This window comes from Halichoeres trimaculatus, unplaced genomic scaffold (assembly GCF_033239565.1).
Source record: "Halichoeres trimaculatus isolate MK-OKI-2021-1 unplaced genomic scaffold, fHalTri1.1 fHalTri1_scaffold_3, whole genome shotgun sequence".
Taxonomy (NCBI): Eukaryota; Metazoa; Chordata; class Actinopteri; order Labriformes; family Labridae; genus Halichoeres; species Halichoeres trimaculatus.
This window is the reverse complement of record NW_027437181.1, coordinates 23,713,114-23,740,495: the sequence shown is the minus strand read 5'-3', so window position 1 is coordinate 23,740,495 and position 27,382 is coordinate 23,713,114. Positions and strand designations below refer to the sequence as shown.

At 42.4% G+C, this 27,382-nt stretch overlaps 3 protein-coding genes across 4 annotated transcripts in view; all 3 read right to left on the bottom strand.

The window, feature by feature from the left end:
* The window catches only part of myo5aa (myosin VAa), a 61,866-nt gene extending 61,547 nt beyond the window's left edge, over window positions 1-319 (bottom strand). For both annotated transcript variants that reach the window (XM_074667206.1, XM_074667207.1), the window contains exon 1: window positions 32-319. In XM_074667206.1, the coding sequence (XP_074523307.1) occupies window positions 32-58 (27 nt within the window). In that variant the 5' untranslated portion in view covers window positions 59-319. The remainder of the gene's footprint in view (window positions 1-31) is intronic.
* Window positions 320-2,273: 1,954 nt separating this feature from the next.
* On the bottom strand, window positions 2,274-5,306 carry arpp19a (cAMP-regulated phosphoprotein 19a). Its single transcript, XM_074665915.1, has 3 exons — window positions 5,130-5,306; window positions 4,014-4,136; window positions 2,274-3,216 (listed from the first exon to the last, which is right to left on the bottom strand). Exons 1-3 carry the CDS (start codon window positions 5,184-5,186, stop codon window positions 3,046-3,048), a joined length of 351 nt encoding a protein of 116 aa, XP_074522016.1. The 5' UTR covers window positions 5,187-5,306; the 3' UTR covers window positions 2,274-3,045.
* A 1,172-nt stretch (window positions 5,307-6,478) lies between these two features.
* The window catches only part of atosa (atos homolog A), a 31,481-nt gene continuing 10,577 nt past the window's right edge, over window positions 6,479-27,382 (bottom strand). Inside the window, exons 2-12 of the mRNA XM_074665914.1 lie at window positions 15,294-15,478; window positions 14,723-14,919; window positions 13,961-14,086; window positions 11,849-13,697; window positions 10,878-11,003; window positions 9,997-10,085; window positions 8,833-8,929; window positions 8,411-8,569; window positions 8,177-8,245; window positions 7,668-7,867; window positions 6,479-7,545 (exon numbers count right to left, since the gene is read on the bottom strand). Coding sequence (XP_074522015.1) covers window positions 7,392-7,545; window positions 7,668-7,867; window positions 8,177-8,245; window positions 8,411-8,569; window positions 8,833-8,929; window positions 9,997-10,085; window positions 10,878-11,003; window positions 11,849-13,697; window positions 13,961-14,086; window positions 14,723-14,919; window positions 15,294-15,478 — 3,251 coding nt within the window. The 3' untranslated portion in view covers window positions 6,479-7,391. The remainder of the gene's footprint in view (window positions 7,546-7,667; window positions 7,868-8,176; window positions 8,246-8,410; window positions 8,570-8,832; window positions 8,930-9,996; window positions 10,086-10,877; window positions 11,004-11,848; window positions 13,698-13,960; window positions 14,087-14,722; window positions 14,920-15,293; window positions 15,479-27,382) is intronic.

The window sequence follows — 27,382 nt, the reverse complement described above, 5'->3', positions numbered from 1 at the left end:
CCTGCTCTATCACATAAATATACACAGTTACCTTTGTGTACAGCTCCGACGCTGCCATGACGCTCACTCTCTGTGTCCTTACTCCAATCTGGGCTAAAGCTCCGGCGGGTCTCCGCGCTGCATGGACTCGGTCAGTGTTTTCATGTAGCGGAGGAGGAGGAGGAGGAGGACAGTGCTTGTCGGTGCAGGAGCTCAGGAGGTAGACGTGCTCCTTATCGCCATGATAAACTGAAAACAAGCTTGAGGCTGCTGGGGTTTCGGTGTCTCACTTTGCATTCTGGGTATGATGGATGAAATGATTCAGCCAAACCGGAGGGGTCTGCGGCCGCGTGGGAACCTGCGCCCCCTCATGGACAAGTCACGGAAATACATCAACAATCATAATGACCCCCCCTTCCTCCTGTAAGGCGCTACCTTCAAGTATCTGATTGGATAAAAATAATGCATCTGCACCACTTTGTCTGATATGTTAACTTTAAATTCACCGTGATTAAAACATCTTTCATGGGTACGCTTTTTTTCTGTAAGCCCCACCGCTTGTTTTGAGAAAAAGATATGATGTGAACTTTTTTGAAGATTTTATTTATGTTGTTAAAACAAGAGCAAAGGAAAACATCACATTCACAAGTTAACATAGAAGCCCGTTTCCGCCATCAGAAAAAAGAAAAGTAAAAAAAAAAGGTAAGTCATGATATTATAAGAGCCATGTCATAAGTATGATTTACCATTTTATGATTTTGACTTAGTATCTCATTATCATGTGAAAGTATCTTATCATCTCTGAGTATCTCATTATTTTTACTTAGCATTCCTAAAAAGGTGGAAATGAGCTTCCGTATATTAAGGAAAAAAACCTAAGCTTAAAAAAGAGACAGTGATTATACACATAAGTCATTTTCCTTTTTTTAAATATAATTATTCCCTTTAGCAAATTAAATAAACCTAAATAGCAGTAAGTGCAGTTACATGTAATTGTGCCCACCAAATGTTTTATTGTACATTATATTAGAAAAGTAAACGGATAAAGGAATAAGAACTCTACTCACAAAAATGTTTCATGACTTTTAAAGGAGCTTCACCATGCACAAGTTGCAAATCTTGATACATTTATTGCACCTAAATAGTCTAATGCTTAAGGTACATTGTAGCTGCATTTCCCCTTGAAGAAGTATCTCTGTTAATCCATGATGTTGACAATGTGATTGTTGTTTTATGTCTTATTTAGAATGTTTAACTGTGTTCACGCATCAGGGTTAGGAAATATGGATTCAACTTTCAGACTATGAGTACCAAAGACTGTTGCTGAGATGAATATTATTTGTCAGCTTTAGATAACCATTGTTTTTTTACTGTCTGTGCAACAACCTAACACATTCAGGATCACTTCAGCAGTAACTTTATCTTCAACCAAGTTTCAAAACGTTTTGAATATGACAGAAGACAAACAAGCAGTGTCTGTGTTTGAGTTATCTGTTAAGTCCATTAAGAAATGTTATGTGGCCAGATGTACTCTTTGTGTGAACATCAGGGAGACACAACTTTAGTGCAACACACACGACACAAAGCTTGAACATATGTGCAAAACTATTTTATTTACAAAACAAAATGGCACAAAGTGACAGCAGGGCAGCCATATACATGCACAGCACAGACAGATGTAGTGCTAGCTTAGATTTACCACATTGCAGGTAAATGTCATCCAGTCATTTAGGACCCTGGAAAAGCACTTTACATGGTCAAGATTATTTTTTGAAGATAAAACTACTTGAACATATGAGATTAGAAGATGTTTTGTCCAAGTTTGAAACACCTCAAACACTTTTTGTTCCCAGTGTCCACAGCTGTTCCCTGTTTTGTTTTTATCATGAAATAAGTCTATTCACACTGATTAAAGGACACAAAGACTGATTTCTACAGACAGGATTTGATCTCTCAGGTCCCGTATACTGCTCTTTTGGAGCAGGATGATTCATTCATGACAAATTTGAACCAGAGACTTTGGCCTAAGAAGAGGACTGAGTCTTCACCTGAGGCGAAAAATTCTCCACACAACAAATACAGTGTAAACTTTCACCAATGCAGCTCGAACTCCGATTTCACTTTTAAAACCAGGTCACTTTCAAGTCTTGAGATGTCTTGAATGATGAAACCCAGTGTGTTTAAGCTGTATCTGAGCTTCTAGCGTCTGTGTAAATGTATGTGCTCAGTGCACTTTTATGAATTAAAATGGAGCTTGATAAGAATGGTCTTCGCATCACGCATGCAGTTTCACATAACACTCTGGCCTTTCACTGTGTGGACCTTTAGCACGGCTTTTCCCCTGATTTACAATGGAAGTGTTAATAAAACTGAGCTTGGCCTCTGGGTTACTATATTTAATCCATCACTCAAACATACTGACAGCATAATTTAGAATAAGGACATACAGTGAATGATACAAATCTGATGTAAAACATTCTAAAAGGCCAACATCTGCCCCTGTGCCGAACAAAAGAAATATATATATTTACACAAACTTCCAAACTGAGGGTCCTGATGACCTTACTGAAGCCCTTCAACTTTACAAGACAGCTTCTCACTCCTCTCTACATCCATCAAACAACCTGGTCGTAAGAGGCGTCACAATCCTCATATCACACTCACACTCTGATGTCCTGTCTTTATGAATATCTTACATGGAAGTAATTAGAAAAAAAAATAAAAAAGAACGTGGAAAAAGTAACAGGACAATGACAAATAGGCTTTGAGTTTTGGGGGGAGTAGCATCAGACAAAAAAGAAGAGGGGAGGTAGTAGAGACAGGGCCAGATGGGGTGGAAACAAAATCAAAGGTTGAAGGTATCAGCTCGCCAGTTTGCTGGGTGCTGCTAGGTGTAGGTTCCTGTTGGGTTGGGTCCAATGGGGAAGGAAAAGAGGCAGGGAACAGGTGGTACTGTGAGGGGCAGGAGAGGTAATGTTACAGCTCTGAGACTTGAGTGTAGAGGGTGAGGGCCAAGGAGAAAGGGTGGGGTGGAGGGGTTATGCAGGGGCTGCATGTGTATGTGGATCAGCCTGCCAATTTGCTGGCCACCAGAGAAGGTTTCCTCTGGGGCAGGTCCTGGGGGGTGGGGATGTGGTCCCCTGTGATCTCCGTCTTCTCTGGTGCAGCCGTCGGCAACTGCTTGTTCTTTATCTTTGCCTTAGCCATGTTGTAATCTCCAGAATCAAAATACTTTTGCTGTAGAGAGGAATAAAAACAAGATTTAAGGTGTAAAGGATGAAAACTGACAGAAAAATGTAATTCAGTGTTACAAGCATGTTTAGTATCTAACATGTCTGGATTTGCTTATTTTGATTGTAAATAAAATTAATCTGAAGCCCATTTTGGTTATTTGTAACTATGATGATTAAAATGAAGAGAGGACATGGCACTGTCTTGTTTGAGAGGTAGCCTATGGAGTTTTGACCCCTTGAGCCCTATACAAGTGTTTTAGGCCCTCACTCTGTTTGGATTGTGCATCTAGCTGTGCAGCATTGACAGCACTACAAATGTCCATAGCAGTTTATGACATGAAGCTACAGTAAAATATTGGCCTATTTTTCCTGTCCAGCAGCCATTCAAATATCACAATGATATACAGCATATCATGTATAAGTACATAAAGTCAGTGGTACTAAACACTCAGGTGTCAAATCATGTGAGATGCACCACACCTTACCAGAACAAACACAGTCTTGACAAACATCCCAGCAATGAATCTTGCCTTTATATGCTAAATATTTATTTTGAAATCAAATGGTTAAACAAGTTTAGTCAGATTTTATGTAGTTATGTTTATTTGTAAAATGCTCTGCTGTGTCAATGTCCAGTCAGTTGTTATTGATGTGAATGGCATTCTATGGAAAATTTCAGTGGGATGTCCTTGGATTTACATGAAATCTAGAAAAGTTTGTTGGTTGACAGTGTCATCTGTTGTAAAACTGGCCTTTTGTAAACCTTGAATGTTTAGCAGACAAACATAAGCAGCAGCTCACCCCTTTAGTGAGGCGTTTGCGAAGCAGATCAGAGCCTCCAGGTTTGTTTCCTAAATTTGGGTATTTGGCCTTCAGTTTGGCCTCCTCGGCCTTTTCAGGACTGATCACCTTGTCCTGGATTTCCTGAAAACAAGCAGAGGCATGGTGTATTGAGATTAAGAGGGGAAGGCTGGATAAAAAAAACCCACATACAGCTCATAAAGAGAGTACATTCATCAGGTGCCTGCAGACTCCCACTGAAAGATCAGTCAGCTGATTGCACTGCGGTAATCTGCCCAAGTTAGACTCATATGTTCAGACCTACGCCTACTAAATCAAGTTAATTAAATTCTAAGTGGAACCTACGCATCTGTGAACATACCTAACACATGCAGCTTACCTTCCATCTATGCTACAGTGAAAGTGCAAACTAAAAACATCGTTTTTATCGTGTAAATCTCCTGTCCTTGTCAATATCGAGCTGAAATGCTGGGGTTTGCTCTGCAGCCCACGCACTCAGTAGCCCCTGTAGGGCTAAGCTGTACTGGGTCGTGTGGGTTGTGATACACCTCGGTTGGATATACCCGTCAACCCACTGCAAAACAAATGTCAGGTTATACATTCACGTTACGTATCAGTGTTGAGTCTAATCTGGGTAGTTTACAGTGCGCGTAATTAAGGTCCCCAAAGTGTGGTGTAGAACGAAATTACAACGTCATACCACTTCGGATTCAAGACACAGTGCAGTAATCTTTTTGGTTTGGCTAAGCTAAAGTTAGCAAGTGAGCTAACAGTGTCAGAATTCCCAGTGTGTGTGAATGTCATGACAGTTAGCTTAGCGAAAGGCAAGCTGCTAATATGAGCTAGCAGTATCACTGACATTCATAGCAACCAGCTGAAATGATCTCCATATCAATAACACGCGACATGCCAGCTAACAGGGAGCGCAATATCGGTATAAAGTTTGATTGTATAATATCATTTATTCAAGCTAGAGCTTTGGAGGGGTCTTTAAATGATATGTCAACAATGACGAGCGCGGGGTGAAGAAGCTAAGCTATTCAGCGTCGCGCTAGCTATAACAAAGTCAACGGTGCTGAGAACTGATGCCAAACTGCTAATCCGCAGCATGTTTACCTTGTCGTCCATTGGTGTCTCCTCTGCTGATTGGGTTTCTTCGTTATTTCCCGACATGCCGATGTTATCTTGATCTCAGACCAGAGATTGCACACTAGTTGACAAGTGGTCCACAAATCCCCTGCTCTGACTTTCCGTACCCATACGAGTCCTGCGCGCGCTCCTGGAAAAGTAATACTACGTCACATGCGGAGACACCACGCGCGCTCGCGGTCGGGCACTCCTGCCCAGCACGCGCGCAGAGTGCTGGGATCGGATTTGCATTACGTAACACACCGATCAGCTGTTAGACCCATGTGCTGCAACACAAATCCAGATTTTAGCCAAATAATCCTTAAATCTGGATCACGATGAATGCTGTTCAGTTTATTCCAAACGTTTCGTCATGTATAAATGGTGTTTCTTCATGTAGTGGTGAAGACAGAAACGTGGTTGCTGTGCTAATATTGAATAAAACTTGAGACAGCAGCACAGCATGCCCATGTCAGACAGACTCGGTCAGATCAATTTGTGTTTGTAAAGTTTGAGGGTTTACTACAGACCCGTTGAATCTTATTTGCAAGCTTGTGTGCCATTTTCACAGACCTTCTATTGTCAGTTGTTGAAAACTGCTCAGCTGTTACAGGAGTTACAATCTGTCTGAACAGGACTCCCGCTGACTTCAAGCTGCAACAGTGTTGTGCAACAGTAATAGATGCATTTTTTTTAAATCGAATATCACAGGTGGGCATATTTACCATGACCTAATCAGAGCTTGACACACATTTAGACATAGTTTGGACCAGACAGAGCATTTAGGCATACAACTTTTTTCTTTTCATTGTCAGACATGGACTGTTGTCGTTTTTTTTTAATTCTGCAACATGGCCTACAATTTGTGGATTAATGTGTTCAGGATTTATGTATGATGTTGGAGTGAAACCTTAAACCTAGAAAAAACAGACTGGGTTGGATACCTGTCTGTTCATGGAAGTCAGCCAAATGTGTAATAAAGCATCATTCTCTCATTATGCAAGTAGGAACTTAGGAGCACATTATAAGGTATACTCCAACAATGGAAAACAGGACTACTACTGTAAACGCTGTGATCTATCCTTGATGCTATCAGGAGAACATAATGGATGTGAATTCTATGTAGTAATCCCTGATTCCTCATTGTTTAAACTATTTATTCAGTGCACTGAGAACTTTCATACCCCTCAGGTGTGTGACAATCTGTGCATGTGACACTGCATTCCTTTGGTTCCCGTCAGGTGTGGCTCGATACTGATGTTGTGATGAAACAGAAGCATTGTTTAAAAAAAGTAGCGAGACAAATAAGAGAGAAAAGCTTGCAAGGTTGCTTTAGAAGATATAGATATATTTTTTTCCCAGATTTGAATATTAATGTCAAAAATACATACTATGATGTACAGTTCGCACTACATCATCTTAGCATGACAGACGTCACAAGTAGTAACTGAAATATTAATTTAAATATTAAATAAACTGATGGTTAAGTAAACTGAGAGTGAATGTGTAAACACTAAACTAAGGTTACTCTTCCTATTGCAACACTTCCAATAAAGTGGTTCTGTAACAGTACAAAAGTATTAGAATATTACTATTTTTCCATACACACTCCCTCTGCTCCAACCTTAGGAATCACAGGGTCAAATCTGGCTTCACGTTCAGTTCAATAAATGTGATCTTCAAGGATTTAACACTAAATTGCAATTGAAAGGGCCTTGTATTGCATTTATAAATTGAACTTGAAAATTTATTGACGATGTTTAGAAGACTTCCAATTAATAATTTCAATTGAAGCAAACAGATTAAAGTGTCTTCGTCTCTACTGAATAAATTTGGTTTGCTTTTGTAGATAATCACTGGTCTCTACTCTCCTGCCAGACGCTGGAGCGGACACACACAGGAAAAATAATTTTCTTTCATCTCTGGCCTTCTTCATCAGGTGAACAGGATATGAAACATTACTCTCCAACTCTTGACCCAAACCTCTCTGATCCCACCAGAGCACAAGGTTTCATGTCTGACGAGTCTCCCAGCTTCTTAGCTCCTCCTTTGTCAGTTCTGGGTGACAGAAAGGATGAAACTTAAGATTTTGGGCACAGGCCAGGTGAGTCTTGTTGACTGATGTCCTTAAGTCTCTGCTTTTTTGGAGCCTTTCAGTTAACCACGGGCTGATAAAGAGTCTATCGCTGGCATTGACGTGTGATTGAAGATTCAGTCCCAGTCTGCCGGAGGGAGTGAGGGTATCTGTCCTCAGCAGCGGGGAGAGAACGGTGGGTCAATGGGAGACTCTGTGAAGGACTGGAGTTCGTAGGCAGCACCGCTGTCCACCTCCATGGACTTCCTGGAAAACAGCAAACGGATGTCCCTGTGGAGGTAGATCTTCCCAGACTTAGAGCTCTGGAACCTGGATTTGATCAGAAGGTGAAATATGTGAACACGAGGATGACGAGAGAGGGCAAATGTCACTAGATACTGTTCAGCTCAAGTGATAATAACACTGTTAAGACAAAATTACATCAAACTGACCTCAGGTGAACGAGGTAGCGTAAGGTGCGCCCGTGGCTGAGGGCAAGGGGCTTCCTGCTGGTCTGATTGTTTGTGTCACGGCGGACAGGAACAGAGAAGGTCCTCTGGCGTAGGAAGGTCTGGTGTCCAGCTGGCATGGCTCTTAGGTCGTACATCACAACAAACATCTTCACCACTGTCTTGTTTGGGTTGAATAAGGTCTGAGTGTAGAAAAAGAAAGCATTGGAGGATTATAGGGTGAACATCTCACAACATTTAACATCCTATAAATGTTATATAAGTACATAGAGGAAATCTCTGTCTTATACAGATGTCAAATCAACTCTTATGAACAAAAAAACATGCCCTTTAGTCTGAATGTTGCATTATTTAAAAACTCTCAATATAACCACTAGGGGTCTCTGTTTCCTTTTTATGTTACTTGCTCTTTGTTTACAGACATGAGTACAAACTGATGCAGATATCTCAAGAAATAAAAGGTCATTTCTACATTTGTAGTGCTTCCTTACCACTTGAATGGTTCCTGATGGAGGTACACGGTAGCCCCTTTTTCCCAGGGACTCCAGGTTTATCACACCCTATGAGAAAACACATGACACCCACTGAGTCTCAAACAGATTCACAAAATATTGTACTAATGGCTCACACATGAATCAGAGCAGCTTTCAACTTTAAAGTAAGTTCCACCGACTGTAAGAAAAATTGAATCTTTGTTGGATCAAGTGAAGGGTGAGTGACGTTACCATATATGGTGATGGCGCGTTGTCATCAGAGACACTGTAGAATGAAACATCCACAGGTAAGGTCAGGTGACTGGGGCAAAAGGACCCGCTAGCTCCGACCTCTGCAGTGAAACCTTCCACGGTACCTAAAGGCTCCAGGCGATAATTTAACACACACTCCTGTGGAGGGAAGAGAGCTCAACTTATAAAATGGTCAACAGGACAAAAAGCAATCTAGTGAGCAAAGCAGAGTGAAAACAGTTTGGAAAACACAAAGTGAGCCGCTAGAACAGACAATCTGCTCGATAATTGCTCATCCAGATTTTGAAGAGGTCTTTCTCCTTTGTGAACATTTTGTTCATTTTCAATTTTGAAAGGACTTCAATGGCATGAACATGAGTAAACTATTAATATAACAGTGAAGAAAAAGACAGTGTGTTTACCTCAAAGTTCCCCAGCAGACTGAGACTGGCAGGGGGAGCGCTGGCACTGAACAGCTCCTGTGACTCATCTGTGTACCCCTCTCTCTTTGGGCACACCCTAAAGGGTTAAAACACAAACTGATCAGTTTTTTGTTTCAAATAAGAGTAACTCTAGATGTTTAGGTTTTAAAAGTTACTGAAATAAAGAATTGGATCAGTGTGAGGTTAAATTATCTCAGACTTTCATGTGTTTAAACAATCTGACAATCAAAAGTGATCCAACTTCACACCTTAGTCACTCAAAAAAGACCTGGCAGAACAAAAGAGTCATTGTCACACTTCACATGAGAAAGAATCATAAATAAAGTAAATATGAACGACCTAAATTTCCCTGTATACAAGAAGGTGATTTATATGGAACAATGGAAAAGGCCTAAATTGACCATAATTGTGAATTTTCCACCTCAAAGACTTGAAATCCTCTCACATCTGCTCCGCCTAAACTAGAGCTGAGTTACCACCTACGCCTGCTGTGTGAAGACAGTGCCATGAAGCTCAGTGTATTTAGAGCCAATTCAGCTGTGTCTGCCATTTTGAGCAGAATGTGTGTGAATGTGAATGTGGATGCAGTCACAGTACAGCAGAGCTTCAGCAGGTGGCAGCGTGAGAGGAAGAGTCGGCAGAATGGGGCTGACCTAACCACACCACGCAGAACAACACGCTCATTGTGTTTTCCCTCAGCACACAGACAATACTTCAAAGACCTGTTGCTGATCAAGGTTTGCGAGCGTGTGAGGAGTGAAATCTTCCTTATATAACCCACGACTATGGATGGTTTGATAAATACTGGTATAGGCTAACAAAAAGGAAAACAAAAAGCCATCAAAACAAAGTTTGCCTCCCTGGCACTAACACATAGTAACAGCTGAAATGTTGTGAAGTGAGAAAACAAACAGGTTTTAAAATTATGATGCAAATTATGAGTAACTTTACCCAGATGGCACTACAATTAACAGATGACGTGGGAGGCAACTGAAAAAAATACAAAACTATTTGTCCTTTTGACAGTTACGTGGACTGTGCTGAAGCTGTGAAAGTGTCCCAGCAGTCTTTTTTTGTGAACAAACTCTGTAGCAGTTTAGTTAACTACAGTGACACAGAAATACCAGGTGAAGAAATATGTACCTTTTCCCAGAGGCCCAAGGCAAACCCTTACAGCCAGCCAGAGAGGTGTCCAGGTCAAAGTAGCCTGTTTGATTTTTCCTCTGAGGAACCTGAAACACACACAAACACACAACACTGTTCACATAGAGCTACTGTCACTGTATGAGGTGTTAAAGAATGACAACATTTACGTTTCTTAGGGAAGAAAATCTTAACTAAAACATACTTTTACAATGCCAAGAGGCATGAATCGAACTTAAAATGATACGTTCAGAAACAATCATCCAAAGCGTGTATCCACTGTAAGAGCTTTGAGAAGCAGATTTGGATCATACAGGACAACATCACATGTGCGATGATGTGATTTTGTGCCTTGGTGAGACGGTGTCTGAGTTCATGTGTGAGTGAGCCTGTTCAGAGGACAGGAAGCCACAATGATCTGAGAGTGTGGTAATCTGACTAACTCTGTAAAACAACTTACTGATGAGGCACAGATGACTCACGTGCCTTACTCACTTGCCGTCTGCTTGTATGGCAGTGTGTATTCCTGTGTTTCAGTGTGTACATTAACCTTAGCAACAACTCAGAAGCCAGACGGCAATAAAAAAACACCTGCCAGGTATTTCGACTTCTCTTTACTGCAAACATTCACAGGCCCACTTTTGACGCTGGTGAAAGTACAGTGAGTAATGCTACAGATGGTGTAAAATAAAAAGGGAGCGAGTATGGTGTTATGATAAACACAGCTGCACTGACACAGTCAACGACTGAGTCAGTGGCTGTTATAGTGTGCCTGTGAGCCTGCGTGTGAAATCTGAACAAATGCACAAAGCAGGAGCTGACATTGACTTGACAGCGAGTTTCACTGTATGGATTAGTGTGTGAGTGTGAGTATTTCTTACAGGACTGGAGAGCAGAGGCAGGCCTGTACAGGGGTGGAAGGCCTTGGTTGCTGTGGCGTCTAATGAGTGGCGATTGTGTTTCTTCCAGCTGTTGCAGGGACGCAGGGGGGAGGGGCTGTGAGCTCTCTGAGGCAAAGAGAGTGAGAGATTGAAACATTGCAAGTAACTTTGAAAAACTCATGTATTTATCATAGTATGTTTTAAATAAATTAAAGCAATCTTCACTGCCACTCCAAAACATAATAACACATGATCCCTACATGATCACTAGAACGCCAGTGCAAACTGAGAAATGTCTATCATAAAGGAGGTTCCCTTCAGATGGATTCACCTGTTTTACCCCATCAGTTACTCTGGAAGTTTCAATTCAGCACATATTGTTTATAAGTACAATATTTTTCCCAGTTATTACAAAAACAATGGATTCAAGTTTTAAAAATGAGATTAAAAAAAATCCAAATATATAGGGATTAATAAAAGGGATTCACTTCACTTCAGCTATAGGACAGGCATCACTCTCACAGTAACATAAACATGCTGCTACAGCCGGCTGGGGATTAATTTAGCCCAGCTTAGCTCAGAGACTCTGAGATATTACTGCTCCCAGCTAAAAATCTGATCCTCACAAAATCTGTCTTAAAACCAGAACTTGTCTTTTTACACTTCAGTATAATTAAAGATGATTAGAAAAGATATAATCTGTTAACTATGAGCTCATAAAGTAAAAATCCTTGGGAGGATTTGTTCTCTTTGGACAGAGCAGTTGGCTGATTCCAGTCTTTGCTAAGCTAAGCTAAGCTAGCTGGTGCAGGCTGTAGCTTTACATTAAGAGGTCATTTCTTTCTCTTTTTTTTCTGTTATAAAAATTTGAGGAATAAGCCTGGTTAAAACACAGATAGATCAAAAGCACTTGAATAACTGGAGATTATCCAACAGTTTATCATTATTTGACATTACGAGGAGTCCCTTACCAGGACAGAAGGAGGGGGCGTCATGTCTGGACTTGGGGTGCTTGAGCATCCAGATTCTGAGGGTGCCTGGTTCTCATCCTGTGGGGAGGAGCCCTGGCCTGGTGCACATGTTTGTGTCTGGTGCTGAGGCTGAGGCATGCTGTGGCTGTGGCTTATGTTACACTTCACAGCTGGACTGGCATCATTGCAAGTCCAGCTGAATATGTGTCCGTTCCTTGGGCTGTTCTCAGGGAGAGGGGAGGGGGGTTCATGGCTGCTGAGTGTCCTGACTCTGAGTTTTTCCTGTTGGGGGGTTCGTAAACACTGACCAGCCTGGATGTGGGACTGGCCTTGAGATGAGGGTTCTTCAAGTGTAAAGTGAGCACCATTTTGGGCCCGGGGTGAATGGCATTCGGTCCCCGAATCAACTCGAGGCTTATCTGTGCAAATGGGCGCGTGTGTGGCAGCGGTGTGCGTGCTGCCTCTGTGAGGTTCGTGGCTTGGTATGTGGCCGTTGGAGTAGCCGTTGGTGGCAGTGTGTGAGGCTTGTGGGCTGTGTGGGGTGTGTGAATATGTGCGGACTGTGTGTGTGACTGTGGTTGTGTGTGTGTGGTGCAGAGGGCTTCCGCTCCTGCTGTGCCTGGGGGACAGTGAGGGGACAGACAGTCTCTCTTGGATGAGTCTGGTAATGTCTTGAACCGCCTGGGCAATCAGGGAGCTGTCCCTCTCCCTCTCCCTCTCCTTCTCCCTCTCTGTCTCCCTCTGCCTCTCCTCCTCCAGGTCTCTCGTCTCCGTCATTTTTAGCTTCCTGCAGACGGCAGGTTTTGGAGAGGAGCACTCCTGTTTGCTGTACGTCGTGTCAGTCATAGGTGTGTTAAATGGACTGGGCCAAACACGTCCCACAGACTCATAGTGCGGAACCTCAGGCTCTTTGGTCTTATTGGCAGTTATGTCGTCATGGTTACTGCCCCACATGGCTTTGGGAGGGTTGTCAGAAGCAAAAAGGCCAGGAGGGAGTGGTGGTGCTGTGGGGTCGCAGAAGTTGAGCCTCTGTGCGATGCGGGCAATAACTTCCTGTCTCTCCTGCAGCAGCGAGCCAATCAGGGGGTTTGTCTCGGATGAAGAGGGCCTCGGGGAGGGGCAGCGGGGCGGTTCAGCCAAGGAAAAAGTCTTAAATGCTCTCAGTGGCTCAGGGATTGGCGCCTTTGACCTATCACTGCTGTTAGTGCTAGACCCATAGTCCTCAACTTGTGTGGGATCAGACGAACCGTTGAGAGCCGAGTACAGCCACTTCCCTGCTTTACTTGTAGGAAGTGGAGAGGGGGAGTGGGAGCGGGAGGGCGTAGGGGAGTGGGAGGATCTGTGAAAAAGAGGGGAGCCCTGACGCTGAGGGATGCTGACCTGTGGAAGCTCTCCGTTCTGATACGTATGGTCTTCAGCAGGCTCTGGGGCCTTCTTGCTGTAAGGATGTGGCACTGCAGTGTGTGGAAGGCTGTTGATGGGGATGTTGTTGATGGGAAGATTAGGAATGGGTAACCCATTGAGGACAAGGCCTGACATGGAGTTGGAGCTTTTGCTGAACATGTTAGCGTTGTGAAGGAGGCTGTCTTTGCTGGGGTCCTGGCTCTTTTTGAAGGTAGGGAGACCGCCATGGGTGTTGAAGTTAGGGCTGAGGCTGGTGGTCTTGCTGTAAAGTGGAGGCAGGCCGGTATGGATGCTGCAGGCCAGGGTGGGGTAGGTGGGTTGACGGGGGAGTGACTGGACGCGAACCTGGAGCGCAACACTCTGGGATACATTGGGGACGGGGAAGATGTGTTCTGAAGGTGGCTGGGAAAACTGCCACACCAGCTCCTCATCAGCAGCGCTGATCCTGTTTGACAGAGAAAGTGAGAGGAGATTCATTTCACATCCCATCAATAACATCATTCTTTAAAATACAGAGAGAGCCTCCAGCGATTCGGTTTTACCCTCTCTAATTTAATTTTCAAAACAGCACAGTACACAAGATTTATACCTCTGTATAAATCTGAAAACAACATAACTTAGGATCAGGTTTCTTAGAGCTAAAATATTCCACAGTGAAAAATATTCAGCCCACTGGTGTCAAAGTCTTGAGTGAGTGTTATGTCTGACCTGTACAGGATGTTTCTGGGGACGATGCCATGAGAGGCGCTGAGCCAGGCGCTGAGCTGGGAGAAGAAGACGTAGGAGCGAACAGCCAACAGCAGGGTCTTCTCCTCAATGAAGCGATCGCCACTTCTATTAAAAACACAGCCAAACAGAGGTGGAAATGTGCCAGTATGTCAGGTTAATGAGAAAACAGTTCATGGATGGGTGTGTGTGTGTGTGTGTTTTAAACAGTGTCCCCTGTTGTTACATGTGCCAGTGGGAAAGTGGGCCAACTTGTGAGGCTAATTAACCCTATGTGTGCCAAGTCTCTGAGTGGGATTTGACTTGTAATTATATCCTTACGTTTTGTGTATATATTATTACTCTGGACCTAGGTACAAAAAATGCAGCGATGAGGGAAATCAGAAAACATACAAACAGGCTGGTTATCTGGCTGGTTAGACCTGTACAATCTAGTACATATGCTCACTTGAACACAGCGCTCTTTAAAAAACAGTTTTCTGTTTACCTCAGATCATGCTTCTCTTGTTGAACTTTATTTTGACTCAGTTTACAGTAAACACTGTATGTTAGCATTTGTTTGGAAACACCGGAAAACAATAAAAGCAGCAATGTATGATGGGAGAAAGGAGCGATGATTCATTTTGAATTCAACATATTGTATTTCCGAGGGGAAATATAAATATTTGGCTCTTCAAGCTTTTGCCCGAAGAGTTAAAGTCATCTATGTATGAGCGTGTGTGTGTGTGTTTGCATGTGACTTACTGTCTCGGAACAGGCTGCAGAGTCCACCTCTCCAGCAGGAGAGCATCTTGTTTGATGACCGGGTCGCTGATGGGGTCACTCGGGGGGCACTCGTCACCATAGCAACAGTCCGGCAGGAGCATAACCTCAATCATGATGGGGATACTGTTCTTCCAAAGCAGGATCACCTCAGAGCGGGTTCGCCTCGCCTGCCGACACTGAACACACACACGGCCACAGATAAAGGTGGAGGGTTAGCGCTCGTTAGTGGATGTCAACACTGGGACGCTGATACTTAAGGGGGAAGCAGATGGGACCCAGACAGAGCCTCACTGAGGAGTGTGTGATACATTTATTACACATATTTTTTGTTGGAGCTGTGTTTATGAAAAGACAGGGACTGTGTTAAATAATCCAAAATGTTATCTCATCTGATAAGTGGGCCTGACTGGACGCTCATTACTTGGATGACGCACATAAAGCTGCCACATCCTCAAGTAACACAAAGAGAACAGAGGCTCTTCTGTTTACACTCAGAGAAGAAGACGCGACAGGTTATGTGTGCAAATGTGTGTTGGTGCACGTGTACTACCTGGGGCAGTTTGTCGCTGCATTCATGCTTGTGAAGAGGCGGCATGGCTGACTGGGCCGGTGGACAGTGCAGCCCCTCTGTTCTGCCCTTCACAGAATACTCTGGGGTCCTTCCCTCTGTGATGAGCAGGGTCAGGAACACCAGGAATTCCTCAGCATCGTACTCGAAAAACTCCTCTGTTGCATCTAGACGAGGTAGAGAAGGAGAGGGTCAGAGGGTCCTTTCAAATCAGTCCACATCCAAACACACTTTTAGAGTCAACTTGGACGTAGCTAGCAGGTAAATACGGTTTTTCTGTCCAGCTTCTAGCCAATCTGCAAAAAAACAACAACTCGTAAGACACTGATGTGACAAGCACATGTCTTTGTTGACGCTTCTACTCAGGTGGAGACGGCTATTTAACTTTGGCTGGATAGACTTGTTTAGAGAAGGGGTGTGGGGGAAGGCAGGGGATGACACAACTTTTCCAGCTTGGCCGCTTCAGAGGAATATATTTAGACCTTCCATGTCAGCTGAGCTGATGATGAGGTTCTCTTTCTCTTCTTGAACAGCATCAACACACACACTCACACACAAGAATAGTTAATAATGACAGTGACGCCACTCGAAGTCATTAACAAACAAAAACTCGTGCAGGAAAGGAGGACAGTACAGAGCAGAAATAGCACAGTCACACTGCACCACCCTTTGTTCCACCAGTTTTTGCCAGGGTAGAGTCGGGTGGGGCTGGTATGGTGACCAGGACTTGGTATGACAGATGTCTGAATCAAGCTTTAACCACTTAGGAAGAGTTATTCTCATTTGATCAACACAAACTGCTCTCAAATGGTGAGAAACTGTTGTAGTAGTTGTGCACTTCTTTCCTCAAACCAACTTTAAATCAAACGCATCAAGGGTTAAGGTGAGCGCTCTTCGTGTAATAAGCCTTTATTCAAATACTTTTTAATCAAAGCTGTGTCTCGAGGTTGTCTCCAAGCCAAAACAAAATGAACAAAGTCCTGCTCTGTTTGTGTTGTAATTGAAGCTTAGATGTAAAGCAGCAGTATTTTTAGCAGAAGGTTGAAGAGCCTGTCTTAGCTCTCCAGCTCTACTCCTCCAGAGAAAACTCCCAGAATCCCGCAGGAGGTCAGCTGGTACACAGCAGCTCAGACAATCACAGCTTTCTTTCTTTACAGGCAGAGACAAGATGTGGAGGAGAAGCTGCCTGCCTCTCAAACACCTATCCTGCTGCTGCTGCTGCTACTTTAATTATAGTCAAAAATAAAAAAAAAATGAGGTCACAATTTGTGGATTTACTGAATGTTTTCATCCTTTCTGAAATGTCAAGCCCCCATAAGGCTCGAAGTAAAACAAAAATACACACATATACATACAGCCTGTCCTCCTCCCACCAGAGTCAGGCTGGATAGAACAGAGTCCCTCTCAGCTGGCTCTGCAGAAGCGTGAGCTATGAGCTGCTGCTGCGTGTGTGTGTGTGTGTGTGCGCTCAATGTACGTATTGCAGTCAGCCAGCCAGTCACGCACATTCCTCCCAGGGAACTCCTCCTACATGCATTTGAGCTGCTGCTGCACGTGGAGAGAGGCGCAGTCCAACACAAAACATGAGGGGGGGAGGGGGGGGGGGGGGGTCTGTTAGCCAGCTGTAGGCTGAATACGCGTAGGGTGAAAGAGACAGAGGGAGGGGGACAATATCCTTTTATTCGTTGGCTGCAATCAGAAAGGTTTCAGCAAAGACATACCATAATAGAAATACATGATTAAAGTAAAGATTCAGTGGAAGCAGCTCGTCATTTTGCGTAAAGGTTGCTACGAAATACTCCAGACCGGTGAGGGAATGGCTCCAGATTCTGATCCTATCAAGAGGATCTAGGTTAAAGGTGGTGCTTCATGAAGGAAGCGAGAAACAAATGAGATAGGAAGCATGGAGGGATGAAGGGAGGGGGTCGGACAGTGATAAACGAAGCAAAGGAAAACAGCCTCAGAGAAGAGACGGTTACACATAAACCCCCTTTCAACAAACACACACACACACGTGAACGTATACACACAGAGCCTCAATTAAGTGCACACAGAGGGTGTCGGATTGCTGCTTTCTAGGAACGGCAGACCCAGGAACAGGAACGCATACACACACACACCCCCTAAACACATAAAAAAGGGACACATATGAAAGCACTGAAAACATGCAAAGACACACTCACACACACACACTCTCACACGTGCAGTGCAGGACAAAGGACTAGTGATGGAGGATTTGGTTAAGGGGCCCAGCAGCCACTATGCACATAGATGAGAGCTGTCATTCTTTAGGGCGTCGTGCCTGAAAGAAGCATTCCTATGAAGCCTACACACACACACACACACACACACACACTCACACACACTAAGCTAAAGCTGGGAGGTTACCAGAATGCATGAGAACACATGGTGTGGAAAACATTGAGAGCTGTGTTCCACATCCAAATTTTTTACAACCTGAGGCCTTATTTGTTTTTTTTTCTTCAAAATGATTAAAAACCCAAACAAATAACTGGATGGTGATAATTGAGTCAAACAATCTGACGTGGTCTCATTTTGGATTTGTACAAGACGCTGAAATTCAAAGCCTGGTTTCAATCCTCGCTTGGGTACAAATGATTGATATCGTTTGAGAATAGAGCTGAAACGATTCCTCGAATAATTCGAGGTACTCGATTACAAAAAATGATCGAGGAATTTTCTCTGCCTCGAGGAATCGTTTAATTTTAAAAAAGATCAGAGGGGCATTTCAAATAGAGCTGACGCCATATTTAGAGAGTTTTCAGACCCCTCAAGCTACCTCTTTGTCAAAACAGCAACTAGCAACAAATCTAGCTTCTTTTCTGGAGTTTGGAGACTAATATGAAAGCATGTATTGATCTGCATCAGCTGCTTGTATCTCATATCTCAACAGATCGCACGGAACTTGGAATTTATCAGCCAAAGTTACTTGATTTTACACTTGCTTGAAACAAATTTTCATTTGAAAAGTAACTGTTCTTTAACTTAACAAAAATGTGTTTTATTCGATTACTCGATTAATTGATGGAATTTTCAGTAGAATACTCGAGTACTAAATTATTCGATAGCTGCAGCCCTATTTGAGAAATTGATTAAATAATCCATTAACCAGTCGTTAGGCTTCACAAGCAGGAATCAGTCTTCAACCTCGCCATTTGCGTCCCTGCTCCTCTGCTCCTTCTCGCTGCTGTGACCAGTTCATTCTGCTTCACCATCTCTGTGACATGAGAAACCAGACTCTACTTACATACCCACTTCTTGAATTTCTTCAGATAATTTCTATAGCATGTTTTTCTTCTCTGTCCTGCTTGTGTGCACACAATTTATTCTCTTTTTTTTCCAATCTTGTGTGTAAACTTCTCTGCTCTCTCTTGCATTCAGCCGTGTGAAGTACCATGGCAACTACTAGCACAGCCTGAGAAATGCAAACAGAAAACATTTCACACAGGAAAACACCGTCAGGTTTAGGTCCACTGGTTCAATAATAAGAAGCTTTGCAGACACAACCTGCACTTGACAGATCCAAACACGTAATGCACGACACAACACTGATCTTTCTTTTCTCCATGTGCAAGAGAGAGAGTGTGTGTGTGTGAGTGACCTCTCCTCCATCCACCGATAACGTGTGATGTGAATTATGTAACAGGTTGGATTTAGATTCTGGCGTCTTATTATTAGACCTGTGACCGCCTGCCACCAAGTGCAGCTGGAGTCCCGCCTCCCGATTGGTTGGTTCTGCCTGTTTGCGCAAATGCTCACACATACACACACACACACGCTCTCAGGCAAACACACCTCTCAGCTGTCTCTGTGTCCTCGGGACAACAGATCAGTAAAGAGTCATGTGGGATGGAAAAAGGCCTCCAGGACAAGAGCGGAGGGGTCAGCCTCGATAGCATCACTGTGTTCACAGTACACCATGCTACACACTTACACACACTTACACACACTGTGGTGTGAGTCATGGTTACCTAAGAGGAAAATGAGACATAGCAGCGCCTGGTTAAAACACTGATGTCTTGTGATGATTAGGTTTCCAAATGCTTTTGAGACTTTTAATTTGAAACATGCTCAGCAGTCAGGTTGTACTGGCTGAGATCTCTACCACTAGAAACTGAGTGTGAATTATTTTATTGAAATTGAAAAGTATGGCCTAAAAATTGAATTTCATGTTCTGAAACTGAATTGATTGTTTTGAATTTGTTTATAACCTCCTTGAAAATTCAACTCTCAATATTCATTAAATTGAAAAAATACAAAATTCTCAGTTTGCACAATTCAGATTCAGTTTTTCAATTCATTGTCATTTCAGCGAGGCATGGACATGATGTCATTTACAGTCTGTGGCTTCAAACACTAGTTAAATTTGGTTGCTTCATTTTATGTAAGAAGACCTCAGTACAGGACTTAAAAACTGTGGCAGTGTGCTAAGGCGGGGTGTGTGTTATTAATTTTGAATAGAATGAGTGGATCAAGTCTTTGTCGAACGAACAGTTGTTTTGTCATTTACTGTGCCTAACTGAAGGGACATATGCTGTCTGCTATGAGCTGAGTATTAGGTAGTCTCTGTTCGTTTCACTCTAACAGGAGGTCTGCAAAAACTGCTCATTTTTATTCTCCATGCAGGAAAAAGCATGAGGCATTGAGCCCTTCTCTCTCTCTCCCAGTGAGCTCTGTGTCAAAGGCTGCTGGACACACACACAAACACACACACACACACACACACTCTCCCCTAGACATTTGACTCATGACAATTTAACTAACGTTAGAAGTCACAGACAGTAAAGGACTTTTTGCAGACATGAAGAGGATTTCTGTGAACCTTTGCTTGATTACTTTTACCCAAGGTCATCAATGATGCAATGGTCGCCACGGCAAACTGAAACTGAATTTTGGATAGGTACCTTTCACATTTGAAACAATACGGTACCAATGCCCAGGCAATGCCCTGGCAATTGGTATTGGTATTGAATAGTACCAATTTGTGGTACTAGTAGTGATAAATATAAATTTGATGGATGATAAAGCCTCAAAGTTTTTCCATTTAACATGTTTATTTCTCAATAATATAAATTTGCAATGCTGTGTTCATGTCCAGCATGGAAAATCGCCTACTCTCCCACTTCCTCACAGTCACAAATTTGTGTTTCGGTAACGAGACACGGTACAGTTTGATATTCAATCGCAAGGTTATTTTGTAGCAAAGTCGTGGCGACATGGCAGGGATTTGTGTCTTTCTTTATTACCGCTGTTGCACAGGAAGTGACGATTCTACCGACCAATCAACGGTCTGCAGTGTTGTAGCTCCGCCTTTCGGGAGCGGATCGGTTCAGTCCGGCACCCATACAGAAGGGTCGCAAAAAAGTAGGCCTGCTCGTCACGGCTTTTGGGGATCTGTCCTGGGATAAGTCAGTGGAAATGCTGTAAAAAGCATGCCGTACCGAGACAAACCGAACCAGACTGCTTGGTGGAAATGCGGCTTATGTGAATCAGTACTTGTTACTCTAGACAGAATTTGGTCGGTACCTTTAAATGTACCTAATTTGCTACCAATCCCAAAAACAATTGTAGAGATAAAAAATTGAGTTTCAAAACACGAAATTCAATTTCTGGTCATGCTTTTCAAATCCAGTATAATAACTCAAATTCAGTTTCTAGCAGCACAAATTTCAGCCCGTTCACCTGCGTGAAGTGAGCGAAGATGGCAACGTGGTGCCCTAGTGTATGAAAACCAGGGACTGAATAATCAGGTTTGCTTGAAACTTGTATTAGTGCAGCATCTGGGGCTTGTTCTTCATACGTTAAAACATAGGTTCAGTCAAAATGAAAGGGATAGCTGGCTTACATTAGGCATATCCATTTTATTTGTTTTCTATTTCCCAGGCTTTTGTTTGGGGGGAAAAAAAAACACAAATTGAACCCTTATTCACCTTCTTCATTTGACATTTTGAATGTAATAATTGTGTAACCAAAATGGAAATGTTAAAACAGCACAACTCTGAAACCATGGTGTTCCTGGTAACTGTTGGACCTAGCTTTAGGCTTTAGTAAAAATCAGTGGGGATATTATGGCTAGTGGCCCAAATCTCAGTCTGTAAGTTTGTTTTAACAGAGAGACAGATGGGGAGAGAGACACAAAGTAAGAGACACACCCGCAGACATTCAGATGAACCGACCCATTAATCTTTGCACTGTAGACACACAGTCACTGGCTGCTTGTCCCTCTTTCTAAAGCAAAGCTGCTCTGCTCCCTGCACTCATTCACACACACATACACTCACTCACAGCTAATTTGAATGCTGTGTAAGTACCCATATGGTGAAAAACCACTCCCATCCTCCTCTGCACAGCCAGAGCCGGCTCTCTGTGCGTGTCATTTGTTTATGACCATGTTTCATTTAAATGGAACAGAGAAGACATTCGAGTCGTCATTAGTGAAACATCTGCACCGGGAGGCAAAAGCCAGCGGCAGAGAAGACAAGGAAAGAGTCCCAGATCAAAGACACAACAGTGATGAGCTCACCTATAACAGGTCGCCTGGTTATAAAAAGATAATATGAGATAATAGACTGCAGGGCAGCAGTCAGGGAGGGCTGAGCATACTTCAGAGGGAGAGAAGCAGACGGTCTGCACAGATATTAGAAGAGACAGACAGAGCGGTTAAGAGGGCAGGTACAGAAAACACGCATGGTGAATTAAAAGGCAGACAGGAAGTCATAAAAGTAATGTTTCTAGTTAGCTGTGTCAAGCAAATTTCACACATGTGAAAAATCTTGTGAAAAACAAAAAGGCATTTGCATCAGCAAAGTTGATGTAAAATCTAAGCCTATTAAATTATGCAACACATTCATAGTGTGTCATGAAACCACAAGCTGTTGCTGTTCTTTGAAGAGTTAAAAACAAGGTAATAAATGGCTAATCTAGATGTCTATTTCAAAACTGTCTTAGTGTAAAACTGAACAAAATGTTCTTTTTTTTATACAACCGCGAAATAAAAAGACAAACTAAAGATGCTGAAATTCTGTTTACATGTTCGAAACAAATCACAGATTTTCATTTAAATATCGATCAAATATACAGTGTCAGATTGTCGAGGGAAGAAGACTTGTCCCAGTTAACATGGTGAGGCTGCCTTTGAAAGTGTCTGTCCACAGGTACTGTTGTGGTTTCCTGAGCAAGACGATAAAGCCCCCAATTGTCCCTGAGGGAATGAATCAATTTTCTCAAGATGAATAATTAATAATAAAAAGTGTTCAGAGGTCTGAACAACTTCTTCATGAAAAAAAACAGCTGCAGAGACACCAGAAGGTTTTCTGTGTTGCTCTTTTTCAAAGGTATTTCCTCCTGAAGCCTTCTGATAAGCAGCCTGCCAGGAGGCTGTGTGTTCAAGACGTTCAATGCAGCTTCAGTGCAGCAGAGAGAGTCTGCTGAGCTCACTGAGGTGTGTTACAACACAATGATATCTCACTCCCCCTGAAAAGACCCAAACACTAAAGGTTCAACCTTACTGTTTGCTAATTCCTTATTCTGATCAGGAACAGCACTGGATGGCGGCATGATGGGAAGCAAAGCAAAGCAAAGCTTTGTTGCACCACTTCTGCTCTTTTCCACCACCCTGTTAAAAATGTGGCAAATAAACGCAAAGAAACGTGTGACCTTTTAACAGCCTGACCTTGAAACATGCATGCTTATGCAAATGAGCCCTTGAGCATGCATGTAACATAAGTCCTTTTATGTCAGAGCTATACAGTATGCAAAAATCTTCACTGGCTCTCCAACATTTGCATTAACAGGAATCTCAGCTGCTCAAACCAGCAGAGGCATCTCATTTTTTCTTAGAGTCTGAATGTGTCAAATTGTAGGTAGGCTAAGCAGAAACAAAAGCAAAGCTAAATTTAACAGCAGCTCTGTTGTGCTCTTGCTAAAAAAAAGTCATGTTCTGTGTTTGTTGGCTGAAACAGACAAAGACAGCTACCTATGTGTGAGGTTTCAAAAACCCTGTGTGAGAACGAAACAACATTTACATGGGAAATATGTTTATTTTTTTCACAAATGTGCACTTCAGACACCCACACACACATGCACATGCAAACAGCTGCTCTTCTAAAATGATACACAGAGGCAAAACAGGAGATTACACACACAGTTCTTCCATGCTAAATCTCCTTACTTCAGCGCCCGATGAGATAAATATAGGCACGATTTTGTTGCCCTCATTTCAGTTTTTCGCTACCCGTGTGATTTCAAAGCGCTGGTTTCTCAGTTCAGCTATATGATGACTTTTCAATACGGCTGCTAACAGACACCATCAGAAGAGTCGAAAGCAGTTAATGCCTGAAGTCACACAGCATGGGGCCATAAAAATAATTGCAGGACTGTGATGAGCGTTACAACAGTGACAACTTACATAAATGCTGACACATCTGCAGCTCTGTGCTGCTTTCAGAGAAGGCTACAGTTTAAATGTAGAATAAAAGTAACCCCTCCTTTTAAAGCACAGCAAAGACGACTCAGTGAGATTTGGAAAATAACAAAGGGACTCCCCTTAAATCCAAACCACTGGGCTGGTCTTTTGAAGGCTGCCAGGACGTCCACTATGTGGACATCCCCAGAGGACGAGCGCACACTGACAGTTTCAAAGTATTCAAATGCACTGGCAGCAAAGCAGGTGGCAGATTTGAAGAGTCAGCAGCTCCTGATACTGCATTTCACCACACTGGGAAATGTTTGCAACTCTGTCTTTTTCTGTTCCACGGCCAGTTCTGCAGTCTGACCAACTATATTTGGAGACCAGCTGGACTAAACTGCATCACCCCCCCTTTCATCCAATGGATAAAAAGTGCTTCATGTTTTTTTTTGTCTTTGAGTTCCTCACCATTTCTCCTCAGGTACGAGCACCTCACAACAAGGGTGTGACTCCAAACATGCTGTTAAAACAGCCTTGAGAGAAGCTTCATGAGAGCAAGCAGCCTCAAAGCTCCAGACTCAGTATGTACTGTGTGTGTGTGTGTGTGTGTTTGTATGTTTGTGTGTGTGAGTAAAGCATTCTTTGACAAAACCTAAAATGCAGCCAGCATAACCTTCCTGAGAGTTCAGTGACATACCTTCATCTGTTATTCGAGACCTGTTATGATTACATAACACTTATTAAAGAGTTTCTGGGAGGCTCTTGGTTAGTAAACAAAGCAGTCTGTACTTGAATTGCAGCATGCTGAATTAAAACAAGTCACCTGGTACCTACAAATACCCACAGCACACTTGGTGTTCGGTACAAGAATAGCGCTTGTGTGAAATTCAGTCCATGGTGGTGAATTCTTAATTCTGGCAGCTCTGGGGTGAGCTGACACTTTATTCCAGTCTTTTTATGTCTCTCCATATGGTGCTGAAAAAATAAGTGGTCAGTGGTCTCTGACAGCAGGCCAAGGAGAGGGCTTGTTGTGTCTATTTTTGTCATCAGTTAAGCTGTGGTGTTGTCATGACTGTGCTGAGTGTGCACTCAACTGTCCATGTCAAACACATGTCGAGTACCCGACATCTACAGGTTTGGACAACTGAACTTGTCCCAACTGAGCAGAGCTGATATACTGTTAGCTGGCAGATGAGCTCTCTTAAAGAATAAGAATTACTGTTTTCTTATTGTGTTTTTATTTCATTCTTACTTCCTTTGACTTTTACCCCATTTCTACTTTTTTAATATAATACTTATTCATTTTTAACTGTTTTATTTACTTCACTTTCATTCTCCAGTGTTAAAAGACTGCTGTGTCTTATTGCTGTATCTATATGTATTCGTCACATTATTATTTCTATTCTAACTTTTGCTCTCACTGCAATTATCACAACTTTTATCTCTTTTATACTTTTTTATTTACTTAATATTTATCTTTCTTAGCATTTCCATCTCCTTCTTTTTATTTCTTCTTATCTCTAGTCCGCATGGTTCTTGTGCTGTCTGGGTCCTCCTTTCCTGCTCATGTATTTTTACATATTTATTGTGGGTGTACCTCTGATTCAGTTTTATCATTTCACTATTGTGTGATTACTTTTGTTTTTAATTTATTCATCTATTTTTTTGCCATGTCTCTTGGGACCTCTGCTGTAAGAGCACTTTTTAAACTAATGTTTTTAAAGGTTCTGAATAAAAATGAAATAAAACATATTTTAAAAAAAGAACAAGAACTTATCATTTTTGATCAGAATACCTTAGTTACACAAGACATTCAGGATTGTTTCAAGTCAATCATGCAGAGTCCCTGGACAAAAACCTTTGGTATACAACCAGACATACAGTTTCTGAGGTTATAGTAAGCTAAGGGAGACACTTAATAGTGCAGCTTTATTCTGAGTGTGACATGGCGTAAGAATAAACAACCAATGATTGTTTCATGAAATAGCATTTCTGTGTATGACTGGAGTGTTTAAAGTACCCCAGTTTAAGCAGATAATGGTTCATTTTTACTTCAAATAATAGGACTAGCTGCAGTGTTTTATAACATAAAGCACACATCACCCCCTGCTCACCTTTCCTGTTTTTGTCTGCCTTGTGTAACGACATTAAAAAAACACACCAAGTCTGCCAAGAACACTGACATGTTTGATGCCAGAAGACTGGAGGACTACTTGAAATGGTGAGCTGATTCAAACTGACTTTGATTTCTGCAGGTTAAACACATCACAATAACTGCTAACAGTATACATGACACAAGTAGTTTGAAATACCAGGCTTATATTTTTTTTCCACAAACAAAGGGAAACTTTCAGCTTTTGATTGTTGGCTACTTTTTAGAGCCGAAAAGTTTTGTTGCAGTCAAAGTTTCTAAGTTTGCTTCCTTCAAAACTTTTCTAGCTTTCACCCTCTTGATAAACAAAACCATTTCTTCAAAACTATGGACTGTGTCCACCTCTTCCACTCTGCAACACAAAGGGGCAGATTCACAGCACACATAGCAACAGGCCCTGATTGGCTGAGGGCGTTAGCACAGTTCCAGCTGAGGAGAATCCCTCTTCTGTCCTGTGAACTCAGCTGCCATTATTCTCCCACTGCTAACAAACAAACTAACACTCTCGACCCAGACTGACACACCACCTTGCCCTCTCACTCACATCCTTCATTGTCAGGGAACATAAACGGAGCTGTTGTTTGGAAGCAGGGCAACACACATAGTCGTCAAGTCACATGGTGAACAAGCTCTGAGGCTGTGGAAAAAACTTTGCAGCATGAGGCATGATGCCTTGACGGACAAAACCGGTCTCAGCTGATGTGGAAAAATTATTTAAGGCTCTTTCACCTAGCTCACTTTCTTTCTTTCACTTGGTTTTGCTATTTTCCATACACATTTTTGCTAGTTTTGCAGGTAAAGTTGCGTGAAACAACTTCTTTGTATTGTTAAACTGATGATATTATGTAATCTTCTTCTGTATTTAACATCCAAATGTCATGTAGTTTAAATCAAAACCTATTGCATCCACCTTTTGCTGAGCTCATGCATACAAATCCAGTTTTTAATCACATCTTGCAGTAATATATCAGCCCTGAATGATGAAATTACTGCTAACAATGGTAGCCTATCATGGTTAGGTAACCGGTGTGAAAGAGTGCCAAGAGTCTGCAGGGTTTTATTGCCACCACATGCTGAGCCGGCTGATCTGGAGTGAGAAGCACACCTTTTACCAGACGGAGCTGAAGGAAAAAAACAATCAGCTACAAAAGCCTGTAAATGTTAAGGAAAGCTTCATACTCTCTCTGCCAGCCACTGTCCATAATGATATTCAGAATGCTCTCTTCATCTTTGACAACCATAGCAACTGAAGTCCAAGAGCAGGGCACTTAAAACCCCCAATTATTCAGATGAGTCACTTGAAGAAAAAAAAAATTGTGGCATTGGGCTGCTTCCAGATGTAGATGCATTAGACTGTGTGAGAGCCAAAAAGAGGCATTCTAAAAATGATATGTCCCCAAGATTATAGTAAGTATACACAAACTGGATCAACAAAAAGCCAGTCATTGCTGCAACTACGTCATGCTATTGCATTTACTTTGTCATATTCCA